At 42.7% G+C, this 27869-nt stretch overlaps 2 protein-coding genes across 5 annotated transcripts; both read left to right on the plus strand.

Annotated features, from left to right (window-relative positions):
• The first annotated feature begins 398 nt into the window (after positions 1-398).
• On the plus strand, positions 399-9590 carry sesn2 (sestrin 2). 4 transcript variants are annotated; one of them, XR_005694313.1, is made up of 12 exons: positions 399-1240; positions 2122-2187; positions 2812-3000; positions 5938-6120; positions 6911-7144; positions 7321-7459; positions 7538-7653; positions 7786-7869; positions 8362-8468; positions 8561-8705; positions 8935-9095; positions 9136-9590. XR_005694313.1 is itself a non-coding variant. In XM_040019890.1 (11 exons), exons 1-11 carry the CDS (start codon positions 905-907, stop codon positions 9019-9021), a joined length of 1686 nt encoding a protein of 561 aa, XP_039875824.1. In that variant the 5' UTR covers positions 399-904; the 3' UTR covers positions 9022-9590. The 4 variants fall into 4 exon arrangements, 3 of the variants coding, with proteins under 3 accessions (XP_039875824.1, XP_039875825.1, XP_039875826.1); XM_040019890.1 differs by having other exon boundaries at positions 8935-9590; XM_040019891.1 differs by lacking the exon at positions 399-1240 and adding an exon at positions 1274-1729 and having other exon boundaries at positions 8935-9590.
• Positions 9591-10056: 466 nt separating this feature from the next.
• yrk (Yes-related kinase) lies at positions 10057-27289 on the plus strand. Its single transcript, XM_040019894.1, is given in 14 exon segments — positions 10057-10510; positions 17212-17255; positions 18540-18779; positions 18956-19058; positions 20562-20660; positions 20801-20904; positions 21043-21192; positions 22122-22286; positions 23638-23817; positions 24538-24614; positions 24707-24860; positions 25021-25152; positions 26017-26186; positions 26188-27289. Coding segments are annotated over 12 exon segments (1590 nt in total). The 5' UTR covers positions 10057-10510; positions 17212-17255; positions 18540-18562; the 3' UTR covers positions 26227-27289.
• The last annotated feature ends 580 nt before the right edge of the window (positions 27290-27869 follow it).

Consider the following 27869-nt stretch of genomic DNA (forward strand, 5'->3'; position numbering starts at 1 on the left):
TCTAGCCAAGATGGCAGCAGAAATTGCAGAAAAGTATAATATAATAGTTCTACAGATATACTATGTGTCCAAAAAAAGACTGGAGTGATTACAGTGTAGAACACAGAGTGGGTACAATAAAGCAGAGTCATAAGAATACTTTCAAAACAGGTGATTTCTTTATTTTATATATATATCCCTTCATGTATCATCTTGACTAAAACCTGTTTATCAGTATGAACAAAGGCATTAGGAATAAAATTTTAAAAAAAAAAAAAACCCGCCTGAAATGAACACATGCTCACTTTGTAAAGAAAAGAGAAAACAGACACTTATGGATACACTGTTACTGTTAGTAACATTTAAAGAGACAACAGCCGCCTGCTGTTTATCACAGGAAAGTTGCGCATACGTCACGATGACGTTGCACGGGGGAAGCTCGCCAAGATCTGAGCGGAAGGAGCGTGTGAAAACTCTACATTATTCCCGGTGCCTTACGCAAGATAGTTTTAAGTTTAACTCGGCATTATGTCCACGATGCCCAGTCCAAATATAAATCAGCGGCTCGCGTTGTTTTCATTACCGGAAATCGTCATAGCTGCGGCTGAAAGAGTCTGCAGCATCTGCTAACAGTAGTGAGCTAGCGTAGCGAGCTAACCGCCGGCAGCCGGCGTTCACGGTCAGGAAGCCGGGTGGGAAAAAAAGGTGGCGCTCTGTGAAGGTGGTTGGTCGGTGTTAATAATTTGCGAAGCAGACGATTGCGCAGTAAAAATAAGAAGACCGGCGGCAGATACCTCGAGGTTGTGTCAGTGAAGAAGAATAAATGTTTTCAGCTAACGTTAAGGGTTAGCGTTAAATTAATACTTTAGGCTAACTGCTGCTCGGTAACGACAGGCAGCTCAACTCTACAAAGGTGCTCCGGGACATGGCCAGTAATCCCGCGGCTACCTGCCAGGCTAATGGAGACAGCAAGCCGGGAGGAGTGCCCGCCGCTCGGCGTTCGTGTGGCCACCGGTCCGAGTCTGAATCCGATGCTGGACCGACTTCGAAGAGCTTAGCGCGACTGTGCAGCAGGGATGACGGGGAGCGGAGAGCGGCTCTGGAGGAGTTAAGCCAGGGGGTTCTCCAGTGTTTAGACCTGGACCGGCACGGCTCGGAGCGACTGCGTAAACAAACTCTTCTGCATCTGCTCCGGCTGTCCAGGTCGTGTCCGCTGCAGGAAGTACGGGAGAGAGCCGTCGAGCTCCTGCGGACCGCACAGGTAATGCATGCACAATTCACCGACAGACTTCCCCTTCTTCTGTGAGGTTTGCAGGCCGCATTAACTGACAGATAGGGGAAAAAATCTTACTCGAATAGCGCTCGGGCACCGTTTGTACCATTAAAGGACTTTTAGGTACTCTCAGGAGGACTGCTTTTGCTTTGCATGATGACGTTATAAAGTTAGGTAAGGGTAGGTTCACCTCTCTCATCAGCTGATGGTGATTTTTATTGCTACCGGACTGCTGCTGGTTTCATCAGACTGTAGGTGATGCAAGACTCTGCGGCGGTGTGCACAAAAAACCGGGCCGGACACGCCCCCTCCCGCTGCCTGAAAAACACACCACCAGCAGACACACCCCCAACTGCTTTCACAGCCCAGTGTAGCTTCTAGAAATTAAAAAGGCAGGCTGCTTTAGACGCCTTTCATTTGTGTTTGTGCTGAAAATAACAAACAGGGCAACGTTTAGCGTCCGAGCTTCCGATGTCAGTGAGTTTTAACGCGTGTTTTGGTTAAACGTGGAAGTTTGAAGCCTGCTAGTTACGAAACGGGTGTCCTGTTACGGTTCAAAGAAGGTCTAGGCAAGCTAAAGGAGGCTGAGGCGTTGTTAAGCTGAACATATTTCATATAAGCATATCAGCGATTTGGATAAATGTGAATATTTACAATGGTAAACTTTTTTGTGCATGGAAAAAGTCTGAAAAGGTATTTTTTCGCGTGTCAGTCACAGAAATGAGCTGCGTTTGAGGTTGATTTCCGTAGACAAGATGAATCCTTTAGGGTTGATTGGAATCTTGACTGAAATTTTGATAAACCAGAGCAATAATCAAGTGCAAACTGAATGATAATTACGTGTTGTTTGTGTCTTCTTTTGTTGCCAGGAGCAAGGAGTCCAGGTACCTCGGGCTCTGGCCTCAGGTCCAAGTGCCTTTATCCCTGCAAAAGAGGTGTGTATGCAACTTAATAAAAAAGAATGAGTTTCCGGATTACTACAAGTATGTTTTTGCTATTTCCATTGTTTGTTTGTCAGACTTGCACCCTGTCTAGATGCCAGATTGTTTTTTTTTCCCCCTCAGGTTGATGTCAGAGTGGCACACAGCTGGCCTTCATGTCTAATCCTGTGATTTTTACAGGGCTTGTTTCAGGCTGCTAACATAATGAACTAACAGCTGTTACTTTGAACTTAAGCTCTTCATATAAATATAATTGAAATGTTCTAACCTTAAATATATTTGAATCTCCATTGGCCTACATTTTTTTTCCCACAGGGTTTTTTATGCAAGTTTATTTTTAAATTATTTTCCGTTTTAGAAACGGACATACGTAATGACCTAACAGACTTGCTCATTGAAATGATGCTATTTATTCTGCTGCAATACTACACTGCCTGTTGCATTCAACAGATGCAACACCCGAGCTGAGTTGCCAAAGCTAGTGGCTGATAATGTCTTAGCTCATAATGTGACTCATTCAGATTTCTTTTTCTTTTCTTTTTCATAAAGAAGAAGAAACCTTAATTAAGTTTACTCAGGATTCAGTTATGTTTTTTTTTTTTTTTTCCTCCTCTTTAGATTTTAAAAGGAGGGCCAAACCAGGATGTCCTGATTGAGTCTTTTCTTTCGCTGGGGCGTGTGGATCACATCTCCATGGTCATGGCGATGCACCCAGCCTACCTCTGCTGCTTCCTAAAGACCCAGCATGCTTTGTTGGAGATGGACGGCCCCTTGCCCCGTCACTGGAGACACTACATTGCTGTCATGGTAAGAAAAATGTTTTTTAGCCTCCAACTTTAATTACCTTTCAGCAGAAAGCTGACAAATTGCTTCGACTGGGGTTTCATCATAATTTGGACTGTTTGTAAAACACTATTCAGCCTCCTTTAACGTCTTTTGTAGGAGAAATGTGAAATAGTATATGTAGTTCCTTAAAAAGAAATCATATGTAGTGTGTACTGCAGCCACGTGCATGCACGATGAACCAAATAAAGAATTAACAATTGTGAACATCAAAGTAAATTCTCACTCTCAAACAGACGAGATTGTTATTTTAGATTTTTTCCATCGTAGTAGTTCTGACACTTGAGGTTAAATCGTTTTGTCATTGATACAAAATGATTATAGTTCTTTGGTCTCCATTTAATTTTTTCTACTGTTCAAACAAAATCTTAGAGTAGATATTATTTGAGTAACATCCCAACTGTTCAAGTAACAGGCTGTGGATGAGTTTGGGGTTTTTAGGGGGGGGGTGTGCTTAAATTTAAGGGGGTACTTGTGTCTTTTCTTCTGTCTTCACTGGTCTTAAGTATTGCCGTAATAAAGTTTTTGTGTGTGTGTGTGTGTGTGTGTGTGTGTGTGTGTGTGTGTGTGTGTGTGTGTGTGTGTGTGTGTGTGTGTGTGTGTGTGTGTGTGTGTGTGTGTGTGTGTGTGTGTGTGTATTTTAAACACCAGAACCTTTAATTGGCCTGATGTACTAGTTAGAGCAGTGGGTAATATTGGTGGACGTGATGTTTGGTACGCGTTCTGAGCATTTGATGAGTGCGAATGCTATGGAAACACCACACTTATGTGTTGTCTGACGGCAATGACTGTGTGTGCAGGTAGAAGGCTCAGGTCCTTTGTTGTCCTCTGTCTTCTCTCCGGGACCTTAGAAGTCTGACTTAGAGGATTACAATAGCAAGCACTGATGTTAATGGTCCGTTTTCAGTAGGGATAGAATGAAATATAAACACAGCAATAAAAACTGTATTGCTTCCTCCTGCTACAGCAATAAACTGGTGCTAAATACTGACATTGTTATTAAATGCTGCAGGCGTTCTAAACAGTTCTAAACCACCACATGTTTGACTTTCCTGAATTCCTGCTTCATGGTTTCTTGTCGTGACACGTAGTAATGTGTAGGGAAAAGCAAAACGAGAACGTTAACTAAGTCAAAATACCAGATTACAGTGGATTATCACATAATTCCTACTTTTTTGCTTTTTACCCCTCAGTCATAAAACGCTGATGGGGTATTGTCGTCACCCCACTGAACGGGCAGCTATGTGGATACCCAAGATTGTAAACGTTAAGAACGAAGTGATGAAGGAGTTTCAAATTGATACCATAGGTGTGTCTAAACATCTCTGAAGAGTTTGAATCTGTGACCTCGAGGTCAAGGTCGGAGCTCAGGTTTCCTGAAAGTCTTGTGAATGTGAAAACTTGAGAAGGAAGACACCAAGGATTTTGAAGTTGATACCATACCATACGTGCTTCTATTAACAATCTCTGAAGAGTTCGGCTCTCAGTGACTTTGACCTCAAGGTGAGAGGTCAGGTTTTCTGAAAATCTTGTGAATGACTTAACAACTTGAGAATAAGGCGACATAGGATTTTGAAATTGATACCATAGGTGTGTCTGCTAGGACACTGAGGGGTAGCACCGGCTGTTGCCAGTATTTTCCAGTGTTTTTCATTGTTATGTATTTACGTATTTTGGATGCTTGTCTTGCCTATGATCAGAATGTTGTGAATATGGTTTTCTCATATTAGCTTCTAACTGGCTCCATGTTAACTCCAGAACTGAATTTAAAATTCTTCTCCTCACCATAAAATCTGGATTAATTGAACTCCATCATATTTGAAGCCCTTCTGGTGTCATGTTATCTCAACAGAGCACTGTTCTGTCAGACTACGGGCTTACTTGTGACTCCTAGTTCTACTTTTAGAAATTCTAAAAGTAGAATAAAGATATGGGGCTCTTCCCTAACACCAGCTCCCAGTTTGGATCCTGGAGACAGACCCCCTCTCTTCCTTTAAGATTAGTCTGAAACTTTCTTTTTTGATAAAAGTTATTTGTAGTTTTCACCTGATGTCAGAGCTACTGGGACACAGCTGCCTGGAGGGCAAAACAGAACTCTGGTCCATTGTCCTCCAGTCCGTACTTTGAAAGCTTTCATCCTGGTAGCAGTGCAAGCATCTTTATATTGTAAAATAAAGCACTTTGGAGCAGCTGTTGTTGTGAATTGCAGTTGTATTAAATTGCAGTTGCCTTTATTACTGATAGAAATGCATTATTATAATATTGCGAGAGAGAGAAAGTATGCTTGTTTATAGAATTTTGAATTAATGTTAAGACATTTTGTAGTATAACCTGGTAATGTAGCTTCAGTTAGATGTTAATGCTGTAATATTATGATGCTGTGCCTTGGACTTGTGTTTTTTCAATTTGAAAAATGTTTATACAGTTTTTTGCTATACTGACTGAACTCAGATTTGAGATGTGATCATATATTTGTATAATAGAGTATTTAGAAGGTCGCATTCTTAATACTTAAACATCTGCATTCAGTTGGCAAATAACACACGTTTTGGTAATGGTCACTGAACAGCAATGGCAATGAAACCTTCAGGGACATTCAGAAATTGTTTCATAGCAAAATAGTAGGACATCCAAAGACTGTTAGTGCCTTTCTGCTAATGCGATCTATGTGTCTTCAGTATTGCTTCACATTAACAGCCCGTAACACTTTAGAAATACCACTCACTGCACCCACCTGTGCAAGTTCAGCTGTGTTGTTTTAACCTCTGACACTTCCTCTGCATTATGGATTTGTTGCACACAGATATGTGAACAGAGAATGTGTGAAGCGTTGTTTTCAGTGGTCGAGGTTAGAGTTTCTCTTCCCTGCTGTTAACTTGGACCGTTCTTTGCGTCTGGCAGGCTGCAGCTCGGCACCACTGCTCATACCTGGTGCAGCAGCACAGCGCAGGCTACTTGGAGGCCGGAGGGGAGGAGAGCTGGCTAAGCGGCCTGGAGCACGCTCCCGCCAAACTCCGCAGCCTGCAAACACTCAACAAGCTGCTGGCACACAGACCCTGGCTCATTACGCAGCAGCACATCCAGGTCAGACACATCTCCCACTCGCCCACTCACTCCCTGTGTCTTACTCCAACTCTAATTTCTGACTTGAATCCAAACTCACTCCCTCAGTGACTCAGCCGCTATTTCCTGTGTGGTAAACACCTAATTGTCTTCCATATAAAGAGTAGCAGACCCTATCATTTTGCATCAGCACAGACAGGTGTAGTTCTGATACCTAGGACTGAGAGTGAAATATCTGATTTTCATTATCATAGTCAAAAGAATTGACAATGACAATATTAGTGTGATATCTTTTTTTGGGGGGGGGTTCCCTTCTTTGTCACAGTCACCCCAGATGTGTATCTCAACGGAGATAGCACTTGAGTGTGCTTAACTGTGCACGCTGATCACCTGAGTCAGACAAGCACTGGGTGACTAGTTTGAGCAAACCCTAAATGAAGCCTTCTTCGTGTGTTGTTTCTCTCTACAAGGTACCACATTGTTGGCATGCACAAAAGTCTATCTGCAACTGCTTTTAAAAGATTAACTTGAGAACCATCTAACAGGATCAAAAATAACACTGATATCTTCTTAAAGTTTAAGTGTATCAAAGTGCTTCCAGTATAATTTTCTACTGTCTAAAATTGCAGTTAAGGGAAATTGCTAAATTAGATAATGCGGCTTATCTTTAGTGCAGACAGGCAAATCAAACCACCAACAAATGCCAAACCGGTAACACCCCCAGCAAACTGGTCAACAGCCTGGCATTAATTTCCAGCAAACGCACAATCTGAAACTGCATGAGCCCAACATCTGCCTATCTGTCCCGCAGGAACTGGTGTGCCCCGGAGCAGAGCCTCGCTGGTCACTGGCTGAACTGATACACGCCGTGGTGCTCATGGCGCACGCTCACTCGTTGTGCTCGTTCGTTTGGGGCTGTGGTTTAAACCCAGAACCTGACCACATTGGGGGCTACACCTTTCAGCCTCCATCACTTTCTCACAGTCCTCACAGCCCCGCGCACAGCCCCGCGCACAGCCCCGCTCACGAGGACGGCAGGCACGAGGTGAGTCAACCAGATGTTCTGATCTCAGGCCTAACAGGCTTAAAATGACAGGAGGGTGGAGGTAGTTGATTTAAAGTTTAGTAACGGCCAAAAGATACCCACTCACTTAGGAAAGAAAACTGTGAACACACACTGAAACAACAAAGCGCCGACTTCATTTATCTGATCTTCTCCAGCTGGCTGATGGAGCCGTGGAGGTGGAGGTGCTGATGAAGAGGATGGTGGAGCTGCAGCAGCAGCAGCAGGAGGAGGAGTGCACACAGGAGGAGATGGTTACTCGCTTTGAAAGGGAGAGGAGCGAAAGCATACCTACGGGTACAGATCTGACTGTTTAACCCTGCATCACTCTCAGTCACCTGTTGACTCACCACTTCCTCTCTGTTGTTGGTTTAGCGGTGGTGAGGGGCGCTCCACCTGACCTGGTGTTGCGTCTTGTGGAGGAACCAGAATTCAGATATGAGGACTTTGCTCCCAGAGGAGAGCAGGCACCACCCACCATGCGAGCACAGGTAGTTTGTTAAGGCATATTTTTCCTGTTTTAAAATCTATGTCAAACTTATTATAGTGAGCAACACCCCTTGATTTTTTTGTGCCTTGTGTTGTAGATGGTAACGTTGTTAATGGTTGTGTCTCATGTGTAGGACTATTCATGGGAGGACCATGGATTCTCTCTGCTTAACAGGCTCCTGCCAGACATGGGCCAGCTATTGGATGAAAACTTTCAGGTACCATCACCAAAGGCTGATGTGTGGGTGATGTGAAAGGTCTGTCTGTTGAAGTGCGTGTTACACTACTTCACCTAGCTGAGACTAAGAATGGGAGGAGATATTGTTGACCTCCTTGTTTGTTTATACACTTGAAATAAAACTGCTTAGTGTCAGGAAAAAGAAGTGGGTGGTGAATACATGTGTATTGTAGAAAAGGGTTTTCCTGGCTTAGAGTAGACTGCAAATACACAGAAATCTTTTTATTTGCACTTATTCCAGATCATTCGGTAAATAAACAAATGACTGACACCAATCCCAGCTCATTTTTCTTTTGTGAATTTTACAAGCATCACCCGGTTTGGTTAGACTGTATATAAAGGATGGAGGTCTGAAAAGTGAAGCCACTTTTGGAAGTGTTTAAATCTGTATTCTGTATAATGGTCTACAGGAGGTGATCTTCTATAAAGTTATAAAAAAGTGAACTGAGCAAACACTAATGTGAATTTGCAGATTGTGTGCAACTTGACCTACCACAGGATGGCCATGCATGAAGGCGTGGATACTCACACTCTAAGAAAAGCTCTGTGGAACTACATCCACTGTCTTTATGGAATACGGTGGGTGTAAAGGTGCCACCCATGCAAAAGTTCAGCCACCTTTAACATTTCTCTACTGTAGCATTAACATTTATGTCACTCCGCATGTCCAGATACGATGATTACGACTACGGCAGTGTGAACGTGTTGCTGGAACGCTCTCTGAAGGTGTTTGTAAAAACCATGGCCTGTCACCCCGAGCAGACCACAGCACGCATTTACCACTCCTTCTGGAGACACTTCAGACACTCTGAAAAGGTATGACAAGTTCAAACAGGCACTTAACCTGGCCTCCTCAGTCACGTATCATTTGACATTTTAACACGTCATCTCTCTTTGGTACCCTCAGAATCAACTAATGTATCATTTGGCATTTTAGCGCGTCCTTCCTTTTTTAAATGTCATCAGAGAAGGAAGTGTTACAGCGTGTCACCTTGTGAACTGAAGGAAATGACATGTTTCTTTTCATTTCTTTTTTTGGGTGCAGGTTCATGCCAACCTAATAGTGATGGAAGCCCGGCTACAGGCGGCACTTCTCTACATCTTACGAGCTATTACACACTACATGAGATGACAGCCTCGCTTCACTCGCACACATTTTTGCAGATGCTGAGCCAGCTGTGATTTACAACACAGTCCAATCCTTGTGTACACACACACACACACACACACACACACACACACACACACACACACACACACACACACACACACACTACAGTGAATGTTTGCTCATTCATATCGTATGTTTCAGTGTTAATGTTTTGATGCTGCTTTGCGCCTGGAATGTCATGTATTTAAATTGCGTTACCATTTTTTGTCTTTGTTCCTTTTCTTCTTTTTTGCACTGAAGTCTATCATTAGGTTTTAATTTCACACTTGAACCTCAAGTGGTGCTGTCTTGCACACATTCTTGTCACAGACGCCAGGTGTGGTGGTGCAATTGGGTCTGGCATATCAAAATCAGTGTGGTGATTCAGATTGTTTTCATTGCTGAATGTTTGCTTGTCAGACAAACGCCATTGATCACACCAGTACTACTGATGACTCAGTCCTCTCTGTCTGTTGCACACTGAGGCTGAGATGAGACAAACAGCTTGTATTTTTTATATACAATAAAAGTTACTTTGTTATCAAAATCAACAGTGTTGCTTTTTTTTGTTTTGCTTTTTTGAGTCTTTCCTTCTTATACTGGGGAAATATGGGCAGTTTGGGCTAATTAAGTTACATTAACAAACCGCAAGATGGCGACAAAGGCTTAAAACAACTTTTTGAAGGTAAGTTTTTCTTGTGCAACTCTAATTATAACGATGTGCCAATAACATCTGTCCGATTTCTGTTGAAATATGCAGATCACAGACAGAAAGGTGCCGGCACAGTGAGCCGCCGCACTCCCGAAAGCATCTGCTGCACTTCTGCCTTCTTGCACGCGGATGTCACACATCTTATTCAGTCTTCCTGTCGTTCACACGAGTTGGCTAAACGTGTAGCTCACCACCTCATCTGCGCATCGTCCGCACGAAGAGACTGCAAACACTCCCCCAGCTGTGTGTAGGATACACTGTTGAAGAACCGGAGCGTTTTATAATCGCTTTTTTTTTTTTTTTTTTTTTTTTTTTATCGCATTCTTTCGAGATTACAAAACAAAAAACTTAAAACTTTCTTATCGGTTTGCTTTATCGTGAGCTCAATTGCGCGCGCATTCCTTTAACGTTTTAACCAAGCTGAGCTCGTGACCGTCTGACGCCATAGTTACCGAGAACACGCTCCTATGTATCGTTTCTGTTAAGCGTAACGACACTGTTGAACTGTCCGCTGCACGCACTCTCTTCCTATGTGGGGTGGACCTCGCTGTGCGCGTGAAGTTCATATCCCCGAGCCTTCCGGCCGAGGCGCGCGCTTGCCTTATCCTCTCGCTCTCAGGCAGCAGCAGCAGCAGCGCGCGGCTCTTTTACTCCTGTGTGTCCCCTTCGAGTCTCCCACGGACAGCGCTCTCGCTTCACCCACCTCCGTCCCCGAGCGTCCCGACTCGAGGATTGTCCGGAGTGATTTCTTTTTGTCAGGTAAGTTTCTGCTCTCTGTTCCAAAGTAAATATCAGAGCGGTGTAACACATCTGGCTTACTGTGTTTGAGACTAAAAAAACAAAAAGCGAACAAAAAAAAAAAAATGAAAATAAATAAACCAAACAGGTGCTTTACTACCAAATTGTGGGGTCATTCAACAGGTGGGCTGTGCGTCCTATTTAAACTTCAGCCCTATTTGTGAGTAAATTCGCTTGACTCGAGACAAAGTTCAGCTGTAACGACTTAAAAGGATGCGAGCTGAATGCCTAAATAAGTAGAATATTTTTATTCTATTTATTTTTATTATATAATTTATTATTATTATTATTATTATTATATAATATATTATTATATATTATTATTTTATTCAACACTTTTCTAATGCCACAGGGCGCTGTCGTTGATTTTGAGCTTCTGGTGAAAATTGAGAAACGTCGGTATCTGTTTGAAATAAAAGGAAGTTTGTCTACTTGCTATGAGAAGTTAATCAAGTGTGGGTTTACCAGTAGCCTACTTCCACTCTTCATGATAGACAGATGTCACAGAGGGTGATATTTAGAAATCAGACTTGCTAATAGTGCAATTTTTCTTTCTTTTTGTGCAACAGCGGAATTTACCAGAGAAGTTGGTCCTCTCAAATGGGATCATTTCCAGTATAAGACCTTAGTTATTGCCCTTTTAGCTTCTTCTTTTTCTTTAATAACGGCTTAATAAATCATACAGGCTCTGGATTTATGGTAAAACGTGCCTGGATAGGGTTCATCATTTAGGCCTAAACCCAGAAGAGACTGTTAAACATTCACAATTAGTCACTAAATGTGACTAATTGGCCACATGCCTACAGGAAACCACCTTAAGGAAAAGGTATAAGAGGTTTCTGTGGCTTTATCATAGCCTCATTGTTGGAGGTATATGCCTTTTTTTTTTTTTTCACCCCAATCACTGATCGGGAAGCTACAGATAGGTAACAGATTACAAATTAAAACGTTGAAATATCCGCAAGGGAGTTGGCCAGAAATATTTTAGGGGCTGGACAGGGAGAAACAGGATTAGGCTGTCCAAGGCTGGACTTCATCACTTCCTGTTTCTTTACCAGGTCAGTTCCTGTCTTTAGCCTTGGAGCAAGGCAGGAAGGAAAGGGGCGTGGATACGCTTTTTAGTGAGAAGTTTAGAAAAAGACATAGTCACATCGCACAGCTTTCTTAAGGACCGGAGAAGGGCCGTGACAGGTGAATACTCATACAAGATGAGGCCTGCAGCCTGATAGTCACACACCCCTGCACCCCTGAGGCGGTGTGGTCGAGTTGACAAGTTTCTGTACGTTTTCATCCATGCCGTCATCCGAGGGAGAGTCTTCATGATGAACCCAAAGGACCAGACAGTGATGCTCTATTTCTTAAGAAGCAGGCTGAAAGTGTTCAGCCTCAGTGCATGCAAACGCTCATATATGCCTCCAGCCGAGCCAGCTCGGGGCCTCTGTATCTGGAGGATATGATGACATCATGTGGAAACAGGACATCCCGATAACCGAGGCACCTTACTTTTCCACTGCTGCCTTCCAGCTCTGTCTCCCTGTGTTTAAGAGTGTGTGTGTGCTATTGTGTGTGTATGCGTGAGGGTTCAGTGACAGCTTGTTTCCCATTGTCCTATCATTCCTGCCCCACTCACACTCTGCATCCTGTGGAGTTTCCTGCCCATGGGTGAGAGAGTCAGTGGGGGGGGGGGGAGAGAGAGAGAGAGAGAGAAAGGTGAAGTGCAAGGAAGGTAAAGAAAGAGAGATGAGGGAGAAGAAGGGTGGAGGCAGTCTAAGATTGGTGCAGAATTGGTGTAAGAATACGAAACACTGTGTGTATGTATGTGTGTGTGTGTGTGTGTGTTGCTACAGTGAGTTTTCCCGCTGGGAGCAGCTTATCTACAGTCCACTGTTCAGGAAAGGGTGTGTCCTTCAGATTTTAGATGTTTGTGAGAGTGACGATGGTGGTGGAGGGTGATGTTATTGTGATTCTGTAAGAATGCAATGAATGTGGTTTTATTTGCTTCCTTTAATTGTTCCGAGTGAACACACAGCAGATCTCCATTTATCAAAAGTAAAGGTGACCGTACTCAATGAAGTGTGACTTAGTTTTTTCAGGTGCTTGCACTTCGACTACATTATATCCACTGATTCTCAGATTAACATTCGTAACTTAATCTCGAAGAGGAGACATTTTGCACATAAAGTGTACAGAGTGCTCAGTCTGTCACATTTGGTATTTATTTTGCTGCATGTATTTTTAGATGCCTACGCATCTTTGCTTTTACTCGCCTGTCACGTAGACAAAGAAAATTCAGTAGTCTGAGAAAAAAAAGACGGAGAGAAAAAAAAAGCAAAAGTAACTTTTGGGAAAGAACTCCAACCACCATCTCTGGCAAATACCATGCATTGCTCATAGCGTGGCTAATCTCATCCCATCGGTGAAGCGCGGTGGTTTATTTTCAGAGGCAGGAACAGGGAAACAGAATTGAGGGAAGAGTGAACGTAGCCAAATGGATAGAGGTCAGTGGAGAAACACCATGAGACTGGGCCACACCTTTCAGCAAGGCGACGATCTGTATGTCTTACAAACTAGTATAAATACCCCTTTTTCTTTAGTTTGTGGCATAATGACGTATGTTTGTGTAGCATGCAGGTCTGTGGAGCCACACAGATTTTGACTAGCATGAAGCTGAATGGAATATAATGGACAAGTAAGAGCATTTTATTTGATTTAAGCAAGGCCTCTTAAAATAAAATAAGAAACTCAGAAGATTTATTACACCACATTATGTTGAGAGCTGAGTATACCTGCTCAGTAGTGGCAATAAAGAATGCGAATACAGGCATCTGTCTCTGTCCTTGGTTGGTCGAGCTAAGCTCAGATCTAAACCCGCTGAACAGCTGCAGAGAAAGGTGAAGATGCCGGTTTGTGGATGCAGCTCACTCTGCTTGCAAAGGTCTCCCAGGAAGAGCCTGGAGAGACTTACCCTGAGGACTGAAAGCTGTAATTTGAATACATTTGCAAGAATTTATAAAAAGATGCCATTGACGTCTTTTACATCGTAAAATGTCGAATGCAGGAGTATTTTTACAGTCTGGTTTCTCCCACTCTGTTTACCTGAAGGTTAGTTTAAGCTAAAACAACAAAAGCAAGACCCAGAAATGCAGGTACACAGGTTTTGAAGTCCTATTTCCAAGATTTATGTCTCCTGTCTGAGACAATGGAGATGAATGAAATTTAATCAGCAGTGCTCACTGCAGTTAGAGCTGGCATTAAAAAGTCATCAGGGATTCCTCTTGTTGTTGTTTCTTTTAAAAATTTTTATTGTCGACCTTTTTTTTTTTTTTTTTAATGAAAGTGTGTCCGGCAATGGCATCAAGTGAAAACCGTGTGTAACGAAACTGTACCGTTCCAATGATCGAGAAGGGAAATGCGGGTGTTTGGGCGAAGTAGCACATGAAGTGAGTGAAAAGAACTCGAGGATTTTAATATCTGAAACAGATATCAGTGATTAGCACATGGTGTAAAAGGCCCCGCTATTGTAGACAAACGTATCACAAACCAACACCGTGCTTCTCCCCACCAGAGGAAGCAGCTTCTCTTTCACAGAGTTTTATTATAGTGTCTTCTGTATGTTTGTCAGCTGCTATTAAAAAAAAATCCGCTTTGACATGCAGCACCCAGTCAGATGTTTAGTTTTGACACCTGCGTTTTTTAAAAAGAAGATGCAAAGAGAAAGTGCACTTATAGGATGGTCAAATGTGATGTGCTATGTGATATCAGAGTGTGGCATTTTGTTAAGCAGAAGGTGAAATGTTTTGTGTCTGCACATATGACTGACCTACTGATAATAATCTTGACACACATCTGGTAAAAACTGCAAGCCGTTCATTTTACAGCTGTTTCATGCGTCCGCCGTCTCATTTTTTCATTATGGTGTCAAAGAGGAACTGGATTGTTTGCTGGATTGCTACGCATGCTGGTGTTTAGCGCACTCTCTGCTTCTTTTTACACAAGTCACAACATATATGCAGGGTATCAGTTTGACTCTGCAACCCCCACCTCACCACTCATTGCCAATACCACCAAACACCCACACTCATAGTCTGCTCTAGTACCTTCATCTACCTAATGGTAGACTGAAACCAAAACCCTGAATGTTATCACAAGGCAAAAACAAAAAAAACAACAACGAGGAGGAAATACACTCGCATATGGGTTTGTGTTTAAATCTGTATCTTGACTGTGTCACTTACTGGTATGTAGGAGCACACTTGCGTGCCTTGCACCTCACTCTAGGCTGTGCTTTGTGCTGTGTGACCTCCACAAGTGTGTGCATGTGTTCTTTTATTGTTTTTGTTTTTTAAATTAAGGTGTAAAGATGTACGGTCCTGTTAATAATCAGATGTTATTCTATGTGCAGAGAAAATGGCGGATGAGAGAGTGATTATCTAGTTGAGAACAATGGGTTTTGCAGCCGCCCTGCAAACACTTCCAGTATGTGAAAACCTATCTGTTACTGTATCAGTTCAACCTGTGGTCATCTGTCAGTCTTAGACATGCAGAAGAAGATGAGGTGAGGGAGAGGGCGAAATGGAGATAAAGATGAAAGGGAGAAGGGTCCTTTTGCATCCTCTGCCACTTCTACTTTCTGTGGACTGTCACAAAGAAAGGAGAAGCTGAAGGGAGGATGAAGGGAATAAGAATGAACGACTGCTGTCGGAGGGGTGTGGGCATGGAGTAGACAACAGCAGCAACACAGAGGAAAGTGTGGGTGTGTGCACTGGGGGTGGGTGGGTGTTTGTGTGTGTGTGTGTGTGGACTCTGTCCTCAGTTTCCAGGAAAAGGGGGGAGCGATCACAGGGGTGGACAGGAAACTCAAACAGGGCTAACTTCCTGCAGCTCTCATGATGGCCAGCCTGATAGTGAATAAGTGTTTGTGTGTGTGTGCAGGATTGTGAACACATAGAGGCTTTGCGCGCTTTCGCTTTGAGCGCGGTCGTCTCGATGTAGGTTAGAACAGCTTTTGCTGCTTTAAAGATCGAGAGGTTTGCTGGGACAAACTTGACGCTGCTCACTTGGACCTCTGGTGTGTTTTCTGTAATGAAAGTAAATCACCTTTTTTTGCTGCTGATGCTGCTATAACTTGTATTGTTCTCCCTTTGTGTGACTTCCCCCACATTCCTCAGTAGGTGGGGTGGCTGGAGCCTGGAGCTTTTTTCTTCAAAGGTTGCCAGTTTGTATCCCGTGGCCATTGTGTACACAGTTATCAGTCTGATAGCTACACCTAGCTGAAACTAATGAAGAGGTCTACAACCGCTCTCAGAGAAAGCTAGTTGATGTGAATTATTTCATAGTCTTTTGAAGGCAACTTTGGGCACCACTGTTTAATCTTTTGACCACCGCATAATAACCAAGAAGGGTAAAACAAACAAAAAATTGCCATCTGAAGGGACTTTGCATTATATGACACTACAAAGATAAAACTCTCTTATTAGTGCGCTTTTATTGAGAACAGGGAGAAAAAACTATGACCAGGATGTGTGATGGTGGCCATTTTCTTCTAGTTGACTTGTAAAGAGAAAACAAGAACATGAAAAGCCAGACTGTTCGCTTTATGACATACAGTCCAAAAGCTAAAACTGTCCAGCTCAGTGTAAATGAAATGGTTCCTACAAAACACTTTTCTGCTCCACACACACAGTCTTACAAGCACGTTTTCCTGCGCGCTTTCTATCTAATATTCACATCGGGAGAAACTCAAAGTTGAGTACCAGCAGACTAGAACAGCCAAGGATGGAACCACCAACCCTCTCTGATTAGGAGGTGACTTGTCCTACGTCCTGAGCCGCCACCCCAAAAGGAAACTGAATCTGGGACAGTTTTTCTGTCTTCTTTTAGTTATTTTGTGGCATTTAATGTGTTCTTTGTTCATTGACCTCCGCTACCTCTTCAATTCGGCAGAGGTTTCATATTTGGAAAAAATGACGACCTCTCCATAATCTCTGCTTACTCTCTAAAAAGTGAATAAGCATATTTCCCAACTTTTGAACCAAGCTAAGCAAAACTAATAAACTGCTGAGTGGTTCATTTAGGTTTTCCTGAAGAAATGATGTTGGAAACAACCTAATTTTTCACGTTTACATTCCTTTCTATGATGGTTTTTGCTTTGGCAACGCCTGACAGTTAGCTAGAAACTGGAAGTCAAGGTTGCGTACATTCGTGCTAATCAACACAAAGGCATTTCGCACTGTTACAGACGGTCACTTTGTGTCAGTTACTCTGCTGTAATCCTGACATTTATGGGCTTATTTCATCACATGCTCGAACAAAGAAAGCAGGCGTGTTAATGCGCATGCATACACTCACACTCACAGCTGTTGACCAGAGAGAATGGCTGAATACCCTCTCTCGAAACAAGCAAAAAGGGAAGTGGCTAACCTCACATCTCTCACTGTCTATCCTTATCTCGAGCTGTCTCTGACTCTTCTTTCTCTAACCTCTCTGCCTCCTCACTTCTGCCTTCACACATCTCTTTATTCATGCTTTACCGCTCTCAAGGCTTTCGCTCACATTCTCCACCACCTTTTCCCTTTCCGCTTCTCTGCCACTCATCCTCCCTTTGCCCCGCTCTCTCATTCCAGCCCTTGTCACTCACCTTTTCCCTCTTTTATTTTTTCCAGCGGCGATGGTGATTGACAGATGATCTGACAGAGGAAGACATCAGGTGAGAATAAGTTAACTTCTCCTTCCCGCCCTACCTCCACCCCTTTTTCGCTTTCTTCCTCCTCTTCCTTGTTCAGGGAAGTTAAGTTTTATATTTAAATTTTTTACTTCTCTCTTTACAGTTCTCCATATTTTTTTTTAACCCCCTGTATGCTGATTTGTGTTGGTTTCACTTTCTACTGATTTGTGTTTGAAGTCTTAGCTTGTATAAAAAGATTGTGGAAATTATGTAGGCGGACTTAAATGTGGTCTGTCTCTTTGAAGGCTTTTCAACGTATCGCTGGTATTAGAGATTGGTGAAAGTTTAAACAGGATTTGTGTGCAAAATCGTCACAGACGCGCGTATCTACCCGACATGCACTGACAGCCGTGTAATGCAACAAGAAAGTAGATGCTCGTGGTAAGCGTCATATATCAATGTGGCGTTGCTAGCTTCAACGTTATCATCGTTATTAGCGCTGCCTGCAGTGCATGCATCAGCGTAAGCAAGATGGTGCTATGAAGTCAAATAGTGTAAAGTGTTAAGTAATGCAAAGGCAGTAAATATAACACCAGGTTTTTCCCTTTTTAATATAGCGTCATCGTAACGAGGTCAGAACAAGCATTTTGAGTGTAAGAGCATGTAGAGGTGCATGAGTAGACGACTCTGAAGGGGAGATGAGCCACATTTTAAATCGAGTAGAGTTTTTGCTTTTTATGGGCACTGTTTGGGAAATTTAGGATCGCACCTCTTGGGTGTGCTTGCTTAAACAGTATAAGCTGTCTCGATGCATGCCCAGTCATCTATGTAAAGCAAATCCAAGAAAGTTGATTCTGTTCATCTAGATGTGGCATTTTCAGTGGGATAAAAATGTTTCGGCACTCATTCAGGTGACTTTATAATCTGCTGTATGTGAATTTTTTTTTATTCCATAAAAATCAGCATCCATTAACAGGCAAGCTTTAGCAAACTTTACCAACAACAAAAAAAGCAAAATGTTGAGTATTCTCTGAGGGGATCAAACACTTTGGCCATGAAAACCACAGTTAAGGTCCCAGTCCTCCTAAAGGCAGCGAGAGTCTGCAATGCCCACTTCCCAGGACATCTGCCCTCAAAACGCAAAAAACTCTGGTCTAGCCTTAGCAAACCTTTTCTCTTGCACATATTCACAAGAATGCAAGAATTTTTTTTAAAAGAAATGAAAAATAATGAAAAAAAAAAGAAAAAAGAAGATTTTGACTTCTCACATTAAAAAAAAGTTGTGTCTTGTTACTGTAACGCTGCTTTGCTGCGTTGCTTTCACAGACACCGTCTCCGTGCTGGTTATCATGGGGTGTGCCTGTTGCAAGCAGAAGAAGTCTGCCAAAGAAGCAGCAGACATAGCAGATCTGTCTCCTAGCAACGCAGGTGGGAGCTCCATGGTTTTGAATCAGGGCCGATACTGTCCTGACCCGACTCAGACCATCCCGGACTTCAACAAGGGCTTCTTGTCCAACAGCGCATTCCCCAACACCAAAATCAACCAGCGGTCAGGAGCCATAACAGGTAGAGCTGAGCCTGTGTGTGTTTGTTTGTGAGAAAGATGAATTTACAGTCCCTCTAAACAATTAACATCGTATTAGCCCTCCTGCTGTTTTTCAGTCTATGTCTGCACTGACATATTCAAAAGACCTTGGCGATACCGGCCAATCATTCTCTTTCTTGTTTGAACACATGTGCAGGTGGTGGAGTAACTCTCTTTATAGCGCTGTACGACTATGACGCCCGCACTGAGGACGACCTCACTTTCCAAAAAGGAGAAAAATTCCAAATTATTAACAACACGTGAGTATACTTTTTTTTTTTTTTTACACATTGCCTTAATGAAAAACAAAGCGGAAAAAACCCCCACATAAATATATCTCCATCATTAAGAAACACGACAATCTGTGTCAGGAGCTCATGAAACAATGTTAATGTGATCTGTGTTAAAGGCGTTAAATTAAATCACTAAGGACTTCTGAGAGGTAATTAATTTTGTTTGCATACATTAAATACCACAGGCTGCAATTAAATACCACCCATTAACACCGTGAACTGCCAGAGGTCTCAGCTGCTGCTGGCAATGCTGACAATCTTTTGTTCTTGAAAAAAAACAAAACACTTTGCCCTGCTCAGAAATCCCGAATCCCATTTATATGATGATTTACATTCAGACGGGAGTTTTTGGGGTTTCTTTTACCTAAGTTCACACCTAAGCTGCTAATCTTCTTTCCGATCTATGCTTTTAGTTTTGCTTTTAGTTACATGAAGATCTTTTGGTTTGCTAAAAAAGGCTAATTTATCTTCCCTCAAGAGGTTATTTGCATTTTTCACTTCATCAAACATAACCACAGCTGCTCCCAGCAGGCATTCACTACAACTCAAAAGTTTGGGGTAATTTAGAATCGTACATTTTTTTTCAAAAGTAACATTGATGAAAAATGTTTTAAATGACAATAAATGATTAATAGAGTCACTATTCATAAATTAATATCTGTTTTTGAACCTACTTCGCCACCACTTCTGTGTTCAAGTGTTTGTGCTTGTGTTAAAAAGCCTGTTTCGGTACTTTTAGCACAGCCCAAAATAACTAGAAATGCTAATCCGCTTCAGCGGTCGTGTGTTTGATTAGTATCACAAAGGGAAGTTTCTTTCTGACACATTTCTGTATTGTTGATCTAAGAGAAAAAAAATCAATGATGTGTAACACACTGCTTCCTTCAAAGAACAGGGCAAACTACCTTTGACCAGAGTGTTAACAAATGAAAGAAATGTGAGACTGCAGCGCATAACTGAACAAGAAGTAAAGTACGTCAGGGTCTCTAGTTTGAGAAAACGATGCCTCGTATGATCTTGGCTGGCAATATTATTACACAGTACCTGTAAGAGCCATATTGTGGTGTTCTGTAGAGGCAGTCGTACACACTGGGGTATAAAAAACTTGAATTTTTGGTGTTTCCTGCTTGGAATCACCTTTGTTTCTCAGCATTGCACTCTGAGAGAGGTTTTTTTTAAGGGTTATATATACATATGGCAACTGAATTGAACCCACAAAGGTCGCTGTTTTAGACACTTAGCTACCGAGGTTATATAGGTTTTTTCACCAACACAACATAATTAGAATGAAGGTTTCTGTAGTGGCTTTCTTATTAACTGCCATTTATTTCTGTTTATTTTCATGTTATTTTGCATAAAAGCTACAGATCTTTCTTTCAAAAACAGTGACATTGCTCAGTAACCGAAAACCTTTGAGCACTGGTGTTTTGCAAACGATGAATTTTACATGTGCGTGTGTGTCTTTTGTAGAGAGGGCGACTGGTGGGAAGCTCGCTCTCTGGACACCGGCAACTCGGGTTACATCCCCTCCAACTACGTAGCTCCAGTGGACTCCATACAAGCCGAGGAGTGAGTTCACAAGCAGTAGCACATGCCCTGTTTGAAGCGAGCGATTATGCTGTGTGATTGACATGTAGTCTGAAGGCAGAGGTCAAGCGAGGGTTTGCCATTTTCTGTGGGTGACCTGTGTGATGTTGTCGTGGTGACAGGTGGTATTTTGGGAAGATGGGAAGGAAGGATGCGGAGAGACAGCTGCTGGGTCACGGCAACCCAAGGGGAACTTTCCTCATACGAGAGAGCGAGACCACCAAGGGTGAGATGGCTACACACACACACACACACACACACACACACACACACACACACACACACACACACACACACACACACACACACACACACACACACACACACAGATCTGAATCCTCTCCCTTCTCCCGCCTCTCTGCAGGTGCTTACTCTCTTTCCATCCGTGACTGGGACGACAACAAGGGAGACCACGTGAAGCATTACAAGATTCGTAAGCTAGACAATGGCGGCTACTACATCACCACCAGATCACAGTTTGATACCGTGCAGCAGTTGGTCGTGCACTACCAAGGTAACAGAAATGCAGGAAATGTGCACTCCTTTCTGCCTTTCCTTCGGAGTGTGAAAGCATTCTTTTGCTTCTGCCTTTTCCGCTTTAAACCTGCATCAGCAACATTTACAATCTCATTCTGTTCTGTGCCACTCAAATGCTCATAATTAGAGCATTTGAGTGGCACAGAAAGTAGGTGCAGTAACCAAAGTACTGCACACGTGCAGCACTGTGGTGCCTCCATTTTTTTGCGGCTTACGTTGCTTTACTCTGCAGATTCGTGTTTTGAATAAAAATTAATGATGGATATTAAGCTTTTAATATGATTGTTTTACCAACTTCCTTATCAAGTTATCAAACTGAGGTAAAACTCAACAGCCGCAACATTAAAATGGAGTTTACACTTTGGCGTTTCATAAAAATGACGTACTATGTTTAAAATACATTTTGATATGCCTCACAGTTAGGAAACTTGTAATGATGTGTTTGTGAGACATGGTTAATCATATTTACTTTGTTAAATGTATCTGAGTGCTTTAACCACTGATCACTGCAGACTTTTTAACCTTTATTTAGAGTTTGTGTAACAAGAAGGGCTCACACCCTGTACTTCCTCTGTCAGTATAAATCTGCCCCCTAGTGGCTGCTACTGAATTTTTTTTTTGCAGTTTGTGATAATCAGAAGCCACCTGACAGTTTTATCAGCATAACTCAAGTGTCCCTGTTTTGCCTTTTTGTATCTACACATGCTGCTGCTGTTCAGAGTGTCTGTTTATGTCTGTTGTGCTGAATTTCTCCTTGCGCCTTTAGTTTTCGGTTAAGTTGTCAATTGCATAAGCGCATAAGCAACCTGTCTTGTTCTTCCTTTATCTCTGCACCTGCTGTTTTCTTTTCCTCCTGTTTCCTTTTTTTTTTTTGCCTGCCTGTTTGTCTCTCCCTCTCGCTCTCAGAGAGAGCAGCGGGACTGTGCTGCCGTTTGATTGGCAGCTGTAAGCGGGGCATGCCTAAGCTGGCCGACTTATCAGTGAAGACCAAGGATATGTGGGAGATTCCCCGTGAATCTCTCCAGCTGATTAAGAAACTGGGCAACGGCCAGTTCGGAGAAGTCTGGATGGGTAGGGCCAAAGGGGAGGGGACGCGTGTGGGGGAGAGGAGGCGAGATAACAACAGACGCACACCAGAATGAAAACACATTAAAACTGCAGCAGTCACATATAACACGTAAGCGTTTGTTGAGTTCGAAGAACATCAGTAAACATTTCTGGTGTGAGGAGCAAACACGGTAAAGCCCTGTGATCTGTGTTTCTTGCTCTCTTCCTGTATCTTCAACAAATACACCTGAGGATCAGACCACACAGACGTAGGAACGCACACATCATTGTCAGATGTAGTCTGCACCTGTTTTTACATTTTCTGAGGCAAATACTTAATAAAATTTTTCAAAAAGTGTGTTTTACATCCAGGTGTGTAAAGTTGTTCTCCTCGTCCCCTGTAACTGCATGTGCATGTTTCATCATCTCACTTCACCTCTTTGTCACCTCTCCCACCCGCCTTTCTTCCTTCCATCTTTCCACCCACCACTTCACCCCCTTTTCTTCATCCATTCTTAACCCCCCCCCCCCCATCTCCACCTTCTTGCCACCTACCTCCTCCTCCTCCTCCTCTTCCTTCCTTACTTAGGCTCTAATGACGGGCTGTGTTATTACCTGACAAAGGCCTGTCCCAACTCCACCCCGCTCACCATGGGTCTCGGGCGGGACGCCTGGGAGGTACCGAGGGACACGCTGGCCCTGCAACAGAAGCTGGGGCAGGGCTGCTTTGGGGACGTGTGGATGGGTGAGACCGACGCCGCCAACCTCTGACACCCTCTAGAGGCACAGAGGGAAAGCTGTCTGTCATTGTCCTTTGTAGTGTCTGCTGCTGTCCTGTGGCAAACATTGTTGGTAGCACTCATTGTCTGCCCTGTTGATGGCCATTTATGTCAGTGTATGTGAGATAGTATGTGTACTCCAGTTGAATTACCTGGCATTGCCAAAAAGATGTTTTTGCATTTACACTTACGGAAATTTCTGTCAAATCCCAGCGTTTTGGCTTTCTGAGCCGTGCAGAGTTTCTCCCTGAGGCCCGGCCGAGCTCTGTGTCTGTCCATGTAGCTCAAGTGCTGCTGGTTTTGACGTAAGACCAGAACCTCCCCCTTCCCTCCCTCTTCATCTCTCTCACACATCATGCATGCTCTGTCATATGCATGCAAAATAGCCTGCATGTTGTGTACCTGTTGTCACACATACAGATATTTATATCAGGCAGATATCTACATCTGTATGTGTTGGTGTTTGTGTTGTCATATTTGTTGGGTACAGTGGATGTACAGTATATGCACCCATCCCCGTGTCACACTGACATAAAGACAGGTACATTCGTCCAGGTTCTGAGGTGTGCGCTAACACATGCTTTTCTGTATGCCAGGCATGTGGAACGGCACCACCAAGGTAGCGGTGAAGACTCTGAAGCCAGGAACCATGTCCCCCGAGGCCTTTTTGGAGGAGGCTCAGATCATGAAGAGACTCCGTCATGACAAGCTGGTGCAGCTCTACGCCGTTGTGTCTGAGGAGCCCATTTACATTATCACTGAGTTCATGAGCCAAGGTATCAGGAAAAGTAAAACCGCCACGTGTGGTTGACACACTGTAGATATGAAATGCTGCCCTTACAGCAGGTAGAAACCTCAATGAACATTTGAACGCCCCATAAATTGGACTGGCTTTTACTTCCCTAAATGAGGTGACAAACCTCTGAATTTGTCATCATAATACGCCGACAGAGCAAAATAATATACAGATATTACCAGGATAAACGTATAAACAAATAACAATGGGTAGATTTCTTTAATTGTGCGGCGCAGTAGTTCTTGGGAAATTAAAGCTGGTTCTCAGAAACTCCCTATCTAGTAATGAAATCTTTCTAGTAAATAAATAAATAAATAAGTAGACCACACTTCCAGACCTGCACTAATAATTATTTTTAATTGGCTGCCACTCTAACTTTCATCCATCTTTCAAAAGGACATTTTTCAGATATCCTGCTTGCTTGGCATCAAACAAACTACCAAGAACAAACCCCTAAGCAGTCACCAGCGAAGGCTTTCACGCCACACAATAATGAATTGGCAGAAGGGATGGTGACTTAAGGTGGCACTGTGTGAAGTGGAAGGTCAGAGTTAAGGGCCCCCCCACCCCCTTGATTCCCCGCTAAACAAAACACCAAATCCCTACCAAAACCAGATTCTCTTTATTTTTCTGGACCGCAGCAGGTATAAGAGTCTGTTGTGATCCCACCTGTACCTCACCTGTAACTTTTTTAATTTAGGAAGTTTGCTGGACTTCTTGAAAGATGGAGAGGGGCAGAGTCTGAAGCTGCCTCAGCTGGTTGACATGGCTGCACAGGTGAGTTATAGTCAGGCACACTGGAAAAAAGAAAGAAAACAGCTTATAATCTACCACAGGTCTGAGCACCTGTCGTCTGTGTGGGTGTGCAGATTGCAGCTGGAATGGCGTACATCGAAAGGATGAACTACATCCATCGTGACCTGCGAGCAGCCAACATCCTCGTTGGAGACAACCTGGTGTGCAAGATCGCCGACTTCGGCCTGGCTAGACTCATCGAGGACAACGAGTACACAGCCAGACAAGGTAGCACGATGTCACATTAACTGTGTGCGCCTAAGAAAAAGAGCCACACTCGCACAATGCTGCGATTAACAGTTTCCTTCTGCCTCCATGTCTATATTTTTATACACAACCTATCCTAATTATATGATTATGCATCTCCACTGTGTTGCCATGGTTTCAGGGGCGAAGTTCCCCATCAAGTGGACGGCTCCAGAAGCTGCGCTATATGGACGCTTTACTATCAAGTCAGATGTCTGGAGCTTTGGCATCCTACTAACCGAACTCATCACTAAGGGACGTGTGCCATATCCAGGTACTGCTCTGTTTCTTAATTCACATGCAGCAACAGGTTTTTCCTTATCCACAGTGAAATTCCCAGGGGTTATTTTTCATCTACATTCTTAAAATTTTTTATACACTATCAACCATCTGGAAAAGCAGTCTCAAAGAAACCTAATCGCAGCGGATGAATGGAGAATATCTCTAAAGAACCTGCTAACCTCTTGTGTAAACTAACATGCAGCTCATGTGCTTCCCTGGTACTGTATGTACCACATGGAAAAACCAAACTGGACAAAACATTTATATTTAAAAAAAAAAAAAAAGAAAGAAAAAAAGAGAGAAACCAGAAAATTATTGCCAGTCTCGCTGTGATTACAAACCTCTTATAGAGGGCTGTCAAAAAGAATAATTTGAGACTAATTGAAGAGCACTAATGTGAGGGGATCATAAAGTTCTGTGACTCCACTCGTAAAAATTTAAAACCATTCCTGATTGAAATAACAGGTCCGTAGTGCTCACTGGATGCCCATCAGTGTGCCTTTAAACTGAATTTTGCGTTGATGAAAAAGCTGAAGTTGCCGGGGGACCACAAAGATTGTTTTGGCACGTGTCACGGTTCAAATTCAGAGGGCTACAAAAGACCTGAAATACTGGGATTTATACAGTTTTCCAAAATATACAGAACCCCCCCCCCTCCCCCGATGGACAGACCTGTTTCACTTTAAGACCATTCACATCTACTATGTAAAGAATTCCAGATGTTTATGCACCGTTTATAAATTACAGTACTGAAAGTGGTCAGATCTTTATTTTCTTCAAAGTCCATTTTTAAATGGCACTTTTGTCTCTCTCTCAAACGCCAACATTCCCGCTCTCTGCCTATGTCTCTTTTTAGGAATGAACAACCGTGAAGTGCTGGAGCAGGTGGAGCGGGGCTACCGGATGCCTTGTGCCCCAGGCTGCCCCACCTCGCTCCATGAACTGATGCTGCAGTGCTGGAGGCGGGAGCCTGATGAGAGGCATACCTTTGAGTACCTCCAATCCTTCCTGGAGGATTACTTCACCTGCCACAGAGCCACAGTATCAGCCCGGAGAAAACCTGTGACCGGCACACGTGTAGGGCAGGCGTGACAGCAATACACTGACGGGCACGCTGTAGTACTCATACTCATGCTCTCAGGGTATTTGACGTGCATGTACCATACAGGACACACACACGTACACACACATATAAAAGATTCATATTATTATTACTTTGTTGTAACTGTTTAAAGACAGTTTCCCCTCTTCTGTCTTTGTTCACTGCAGTCTGTTCAGGACAGATCAGTTAGGCGTGTTGAAGAGTTGGAGCTCTTCTGGTCAGGCCTTGCAGTAATGTTGCTTCACTGTGTAACCATGACAACAAGGAACTGAAAGAAGATGTAGATGGCTGTGTTGGGGTTGGGGGGGTGGGGGAGTCGAGTGGATACATGATCTGTTCAGCTGCCATATACGTTCAGGTCCTTTGATTTCTCTTTTTGAGAGGAGCTAGATTTTACTTTTCGCCTGAGATAAATATGTTGTAAGAGAAAGAACCACAGGTGCAACAGGTGATTATCACGCATTGCTTTAAACAGTCTCCAAAAGCAGTCGAAAATGAACCTCTGCCCCTATGTGGTCACTGAATAGATTATGTACATTGTGTACTAGGTTCTGTGTTAACTGAACAGAGATCAGTTTTTATCTCTTTCTGATAAAAAGAGCTGCTGAACTGATATCAGAGTCATGCCTGTTTCCTGCTTTCCACCTTATCGCCAATGTGTGCCTTTAAACTGGTCAAATGACTGTTTTCAAATAAGTACCTTTAAAACTGTGCTATGAAACTTTGAGGGATGGTCAGGAATGCGCTTTATTTGTCTGATATTTTGTATGGCAATTTTGTATGGATTGTCTCTTTTGTTTGTTTTAATTTAACTTGGATATATCTGTGCATCACAAAGATTTCTATATCTAGTTAACATGTATACAATTTTCATCCTTTTGGGAGGGCAGGGCAATATGGTATCCATAACAGGGGAAAAAATATATCAGAGGACTGTGGAAGGATGGTGTCTGAAATGAATGTAAGCTTCATGATGAGATTCCCCTGTCATGTCGTTGTAATAAAGATCAGATATCTTTTTTTCGAACATGTCTCTGATTATGTGTGTGCTTGGACACTTACACCGTCATGTCGTCACACTATGTCTTTTTTTATATGCATATGTAAAATGATATGATTAAAAGCAAATTTCGAGTTACTGTCAAACTTCTGATTGAGTTGAAAGGCAAATTTAGTTCTTTTAACTATTTAACTTTATTAATTTGGCAACTTCTAGATTCAAATTAAAAACAAACACTACACTGAGACATTTTCCTTTCACTTTATTATGATTTTAAACACACGCCGAGAGATTTTGTTTTTACTAAATGGGCCCACCAGTTTATATTATTTCCACAAACTGCTTTGTAAAGGTCTACAATCACAGGTGAAAGACACAAACATAACTGTGTAAATAAATATATCCACGTGATCTGCAAAACCATTGTTTGATATGTGAATACAGGACTAGAACAAATAGTTATAGTTATAGACTTAATGGGTATTAAACAAAATATTTGTAATGTGCACATTTTATTGAACAAGATTTAATATCAATGTAGAGTAAATGCATGGCAGTCTTTTGCAAGCGTGTTCATTGTGGATGTTATCACTATGACAATGAAAAT

This window comes from Simochromis diagramma, unplaced genomic scaffold (genome assembly GCF_900408965.1).
Source record: "Simochromis diagramma unplaced genomic scaffold, fSimDia1.1 OVJJ01000753.1, whole genome shotgun sequence".
In the NCBI taxonomy this organism is placed as follows: domain Eukaryota; kingdom Metazoa; phylum Chordata; class Actinopteri; order Cichliformes; family Cichlidae; genus Simochromis; species Simochromis diagramma.

Bases quoted from the DNA above. Each gene is read 5' to 3' on its own strand.
- sesn2 (XM_040019890.1), top strand. From the start codon at position 905: ATGGCCAGTAATCCCGCGGCTACCTGCCAGGCTAATGGAGACAGCAAG. The intron at 7,145-7,320 runs GTGAGTCAACCA...GATCTTCTCCAG, and splicing joins ACGAGGACGGCAGGCACGAG to CTGGCTGATGGAGCCGTGGA. The intron at 7,870-8,361 runs GTACCATCACCA...GTGAATTTGCAG, and splicing joins TATTGGATGAAAACTTTCAG to ATTGTGTGCAACTTGACCTA.